This window comes from Cryptosporidium hominis, assembly GCF_000006425.1.
Source record: "Cryptosporidium hominis TU502 chromosome 5 CHRO015180, whole genome shotgun sequence".
Classification (NCBI taxonomy): Eukaryota; Apicomplexa; class Conoidasida; order Eucoccidiorida; family Cryptosporidiidae; genus Cryptosporidium; species Cryptosporidium hominis.
Window position 1 is genome coordinate 1 of NW_667033.1, and position 5,613 is coordinate 5,613.

Below are 5,613 nucleotides of genomic sequence, written 5' to 3' on the forward strand. Positions count from 1 at the left end.
TAATATATATATTAAGAGGGTTGGCGCCAACTCTTTGAAATAATAACACTAATTATGATAAATAAAAATAATTAAACTAGGGAATAAAAATACTTGTGTGGGAATAAAGTAAATAAAAATTTATAAAGAATAGAGATTAATAAAGGTAGAAGATAGATCTTTTAGTGGTAAAGTAATAGTTCAAGTCCTTCTTTTTTGAAACTTTTAGATCTTGGAAAGTGGATAAATAGCTACCAACACACATAGTAAATTGATCATCCCCAAGTCTAAAAATAATATTAAAAATAAAAACTTAACTTAAAAATTTTGGTTTTTTCTGCAGTATTCTATTAGCTTGAATAATATAAAATTATTTGAAAACCCTTAATAAATTATCGAGTTAAATGAAGAAAAATGGATTTCAATATTCAAGAATCTCAGAAAATAGCTATAGGGAATATGTTAAATTTGTCCCAACAAATAAACAATTCCTCTGGAGGATCTTCTATGGGATCTTATGGAACAAATAAAAATAATGTGTGGATATTAGAAGGACCTCATATTTGGAAAGTTTTGATTTATGATAAAATGGGGCAAACCATATTATCCCCATTAATGAAGGTTGGGAGTTTAAGACATCATGGAGTTACATTACATATTCAATTAAATACACAAAAAAGTAATATCCCAGAAGTGCCAGCATTATATTTTATTAAACCAACAGAAGAAAATATTGACAAATTGTGCGATGATTTAAGAAATTTATATTACGAAAGTTATTACGTAAATTTCATAAGCCCTTGTACAGATAAACTTTTGGAATATTTTGCAAAAAAAGCTTTAGAAACTGGTAATGCTAATAGGATTACTAAAGTAATTGATAGATATTTGGACTTTGTATCATTATCTCCGACCAAATTTAGTTTAGGTATGGATAAAGTTTATTCTGAATTTTTTAATTCAAAAACAACAGATTCAAAGATTCAATCTATTATTGATGGTATTGTTACAGGATTAATATGTGTTTTATCTAGCTTAGGAACAATACCAATTATCAGATGTTCCAATAAACAATTTTCTCCAAGCCAAATGATTGCTAGAGAATTAGATAAAAGGGTTCGAGAAATCCTAAGACAATCAAATAACAATATTTTAAATATTAATTCTAATAATAGACCAGTATTAATCCTTCTTGATCGAGATATTGATCTATCTACAATGATTAATCATAGCTGGATTTATCAAGGTTTAATACATGATGTTTATAACTTGAAATTGAATAGAATAACTATTGACGACCCAAATAGTGGAAAGAAAGTATTTGATTTAGATTCTAATGATGAATTCTGGATTAAACATTCCGGAGAACATTTTACTCAAGTTGCAAATTCTGTAAGTGAAATGCTTGGAGAATATAATAAAAAGTTATCCGAGTTAAATTGTAATAATGATGACTCTTCTCAAATGGCAACAAACTTAGCAGTTGCTATACATGCTTTACCAGAAATGACAGAAAAGAAGAGAGGTATTGATACTCATACAAATATTGCTACAAAGCTTGTAGATGAGATTAAAAAAAGAGAATTAGATAAATTCTTTGAAATTGAGGAATCATTTGACAATATCCCAACAGTATCTGGATGTATTAGTGAAGTTGAAGCTCTTTTCAACTCAGAATCTAGTAAGAATTTCTTAGAGAATGATAAACTTAGAGTTGTTTTATCGCTTTTATTACACGAAAGGCATGGACAAAATTTGAATCAACAACAAATAGAACAACTTATTAAACTATTTAACAATGAACAATCAACATCAATAAAAATTATTAGATATATTTATAATTCTCAAATTCAAACAAAGAATTCGTCAGGAGTTGGTGGATTTTCATCAAATTTAAATAACCAAGATTTAAGCTCTGGTCTAGGAAATTCTACAACATATAATAAACAAGATATATTAATAGAGAACAATTTAAGCAAGGCAGGAATAACATCTCTAGCAAAAAATGTTGGAGGTAAAGTATTTGATATGGCAGGAAAAAACATTCTCCAAGGTGTTAGAGCCCTGCTTCCTATTAACAAAACTCTCAAAGTTACTTCTATTATTGACAATATTATGGAAAAGAAATCTTTTTCATCTTCACAACTTTCTACTAGCTCTTCAAATTTGGACGATGAATTCCTTTACTTTGATCCAAAACAACCGTGTATGCATGATCAAGATTCTAGCAAAGTTTCAAGAATTAAAACTTTACCGAAACAAGGCATTGTATTCATTATCGGAGGTGGGAACTTTACTGAAGCTCATGATATACTTAATTATGCAAAGAAGAGTCAAAAAAACATAATTTATGGCTGCACAGAGTTTATTAACCCATCTGAGTTTATTAAGGAGCTAGACATTATTGCAAGCTAAGAAGATTTTAATTTGTAAATTTACTATAGAGATTATTTGAATAATAAACTACATAAGTTTTAATATAAATATTACATGCACTTAATTTGATTAAAAAAAAAAAAGCTTTAAATTCCTCAATTTATTTTACCATAGTATAATATATATTAATTAGTAGTCAAGAGAAGGAAAATTTTTTAGAAAAACATTTAACTTTTTTTTTTATAATTTATTTTCAACTTGAATTAATTTTTTACTTCTTTTGGTAACATGCTAATGAAAAATAGTTCTTAATTAAAGTATTAAGGCGGGAAAATTACTTAATAATAATATATAATTATTTTTTTTAATATTAAATATAAAAGATAATATACAAAATTTGGAATAAGAAACCAAGAAAACATCACCAATAGGTGTAATTGGTAAAACATAATAAAAAAAAATTTATAAAATTCTAAACTATTTACATCATATTATTTTTTAAGCTCTTAGGAGTAATAATTGGGGTGAAGATAAAGTAATAGTCAGGATTAGTTTTAAATATTACAATTAGTGATTTAAGAAAGAAAAAAATTCTTTTGAGTAGATTTTAAGAAAAGAATTATAAATGGATGCTGAAACTATCAGACTAATTAACGAAAGAGAAGGCTACAACTTTTCACGTTGTTATGTTTTCATATTAACAATATTTTTTGGATTTTTCTTTCTATATTTAGAGAGGATCAAAACTGAAAAAGTATTGTATTTATTTATTCCCTCAAGAGTTAAAAAGTTGATTTCTGAAGGTATTAAAAGTGAAAAAAAGGAAATTAAGAAATGGAACTTAAGAATTCGTGGTATTTCCCTAATTCATGCTTTGTTATCAACAATATTTTCCATAATAGTACTATTTAGTCGGGAAATTAGACAAGATCCATACAGTGGGAAGCCAAACTTTTGGCTAATTACTAGTTCATATTCTATGGGATATTTTTTATGGGATGTTTCAATAATTATTAGAGAATGGAATCAGAATAAAGACTCAGTTGTATGGTTTTTCCATGGATTTGTATCCTTAATTTCCTTATCAACATCTTATTTTGTATCAGAACAGCCTTTGATTGAAATACTTTCTCTTGGTATAATTACAGAGTTTTCAACAGTAATTCTAAGTATTAGATATTGCTATCATATTATTGGAGATACAACATCTTTGTCATGTAAATTAGTAAGCTATTTATTCCTTGTTGCTTTCTTTTTTACAAGAAATATCATACTTCCATATGCCTTTCATACCCAAATGTTTAATGCCTTTAAGTTTGGCCCAACCTTTAAATCAAAAGCAAGAGTTTGTATATTCTTCCCTATTGGAGAATTATTTAACATTATGAATATTTACTGGTTATATAAGGTGGTAAAAAATGTGTTTAATCCAAATGATGTTCCTGATAATTCTGGAAAAAAAGAATGTAATAAACCACAACTTGATGATATAGATGAATTGCAAATCCCAGAATCACAAGATAATATACTTCTTGATTCTAGACAAAATACTTCCGAAATTGACACTAAATTCGACTCTTCTAAAGAGAAAAAAGACTAATTAGTTTTTTTAAAAGCTCATTTATATCAATATATCTAAATAGAGTTAAAATTAGATTATTACTTTTAGAATTAATTAGTAACTAAGACTCTTTTATATTTGTATTTATATGATTACATTTGATTCCTTAAAAAATACAATAGATTTTCTTAAAAAAATGTATATATTTAGTTAAATCACAAATTCCCAATAGAATCCACAGAAACCCACCAACTAGATTATTTAATTACGTGTTGCATGCAGAACTTCCCGCCATTTCATCCAGAAATGTCAACATTTAGCATATTTTGAAATTTTTATACCGGTGTTATTTTGCATGTGTACACTGGAAATTCCAAGAAAAGAATTAACTTGTTTAGAAATATTTAATGATGAAAAGCTGTAAGTATATAAATTATTTTCATATTCAATAGGATTTGATGAATTTTCTTTATTTATATTGAAAGTGTTGATTAATCCATTACTATAAGCAATAAGTATTTCTTCAGAATTCTTACTTTCAATAGAAACTATATTATTTTCCGAGGAATCTAGATTTTTTTTGCTTGTATTTAGTTTGAATAATGGACCACATGTTTTTCTTATATCAAAAATTTCTACAATACCTTTAGATAAAATTCCTCTACACAAAATAACTTGTATTTTTAATACAGCATAATTTAGTATGTGAAATTTTCTGTTCTGGAATGGTGTCCCACCTTAAAATCCATCTCCCATTAGGGAAGATAATGGTTAAAAAGAGTTCCTTAACCCATAGAACTGCAGAGCCCAATGTTTACTCCTATAAGGATATNATCTTTAGAATACCCAAACCAAACATCCATTATTGTAAAATTCTCCATNTGAGAAATACTGAGAATAGATCTACTCTTATATTCATNTAAAAGATTCTCTAAAATAGCTCCTTTTGAATATTTTATTTGTTCTGCTTCATTAATACTCCAAATTATACACCTTCCATCCAATGTTGAAGAAACTATATCTCCCTCAATATATTCTGAAAATGAAAAACTGGTTATTTTTGTGTGATATGAGTTATATACACTCTCTAAGCGCATACTATTTAACTCTAAGTCTTTAAGCCTTAAATCACAAATCAAATTTCCTTCTTTAAAGAGTCTTATACTATCACTAGCTGTTCCAAGTATACTCTCTTCAAGGTTAACTCCATTTCTAGGCATCCAATGTACTCCACCTACTGGACTAAAAATATGATCATATAAATATCCTATTTCAAGGTCGTTACTTTCATTATTATATATTAAAACTTCTACATTAGTAATTCTTACCATTTAAATTGGACAACGCAATATATGTTTGTTTGTCATCAGGATTCGAATGATTTAAGGGCTCTAAATTGTAAGCTATATATGGTGTTTTTGAAAATGTTTTTTCTATTATTAAAGATTTTTGCTCAAAATCGCATTCATTCATTTTATAATATATAAATTCTTAAAAAAAAAATTATATAAAATATATAAACAAGTTCAAATACCCATATAAAGCTTTAAAGTTAGAAAATAATTAAAATATATATTTCCTTTTTTTTCTTCAATACAGAAAAAAATTTTTTCCCCCAAGTTTATTAATCAAATTATTTTATCGGTACCTTTTATACCGGTATTTACGGTAACGAAATAAAAATTTTTTTTTTTAAA

At 26.5% G+C, this 5,613-nt stretch overlaps 3 protein-coding genes across 3 annotated transcripts; 2 read left to right on the forward strand and 1 right to left on the reverse strand.

The window, feature by feature from the left end:
• The first annotated feature begins 393 nt into the window (after positions 1 to 393).
• Chro.50483 (Sec1 family) lies at positions 394 to 2,394 on the forward strand. Its single annotated transcript, XM_660536.1, has 1 exon — positions 394 to 2,394. One exon carries the CDS (start codon positions 394 to 396, stop codon positions 2,392 to 2,394), a length of 2,001 nt encoding a protein of 666 aa, XP_665628.1.
• Positions 2,395 to 2,980: 586 nt separating this feature from the next.
• Positions 2,981 to 3,955, forward strand: Chro.50484 (hypothetical protein). The annotated part of the gene is made up of 1 exon (XM_660537.1): positions 2,981 to 3,955. One exon carries the CDS (start codon positions 2,981 to 2,983, stop codon positions 3,953 to 3,955), a length of 975 nt encoding a protein of 324 aa, XP_665629.1.
• A 746-nt stretch (positions 3,956 to 4,701) lies between these two features.
• On the reverse strand, positions 4,702 to 5,247 carry Chro.50485 (hypothetical protein). Its single annotated transcript, XM_660538.1, has 1 exon — positions 4,702 to 5,247. One exon carries the CDS (start codon positions 5,245 to 5,247, stop codon positions 4,702 to 4,704), a length of 546 nt encoding a protein of 181 aa, XP_665630.1.
• Positions 5,248 to 5,613: the final 366 nt, after the last annotated feature.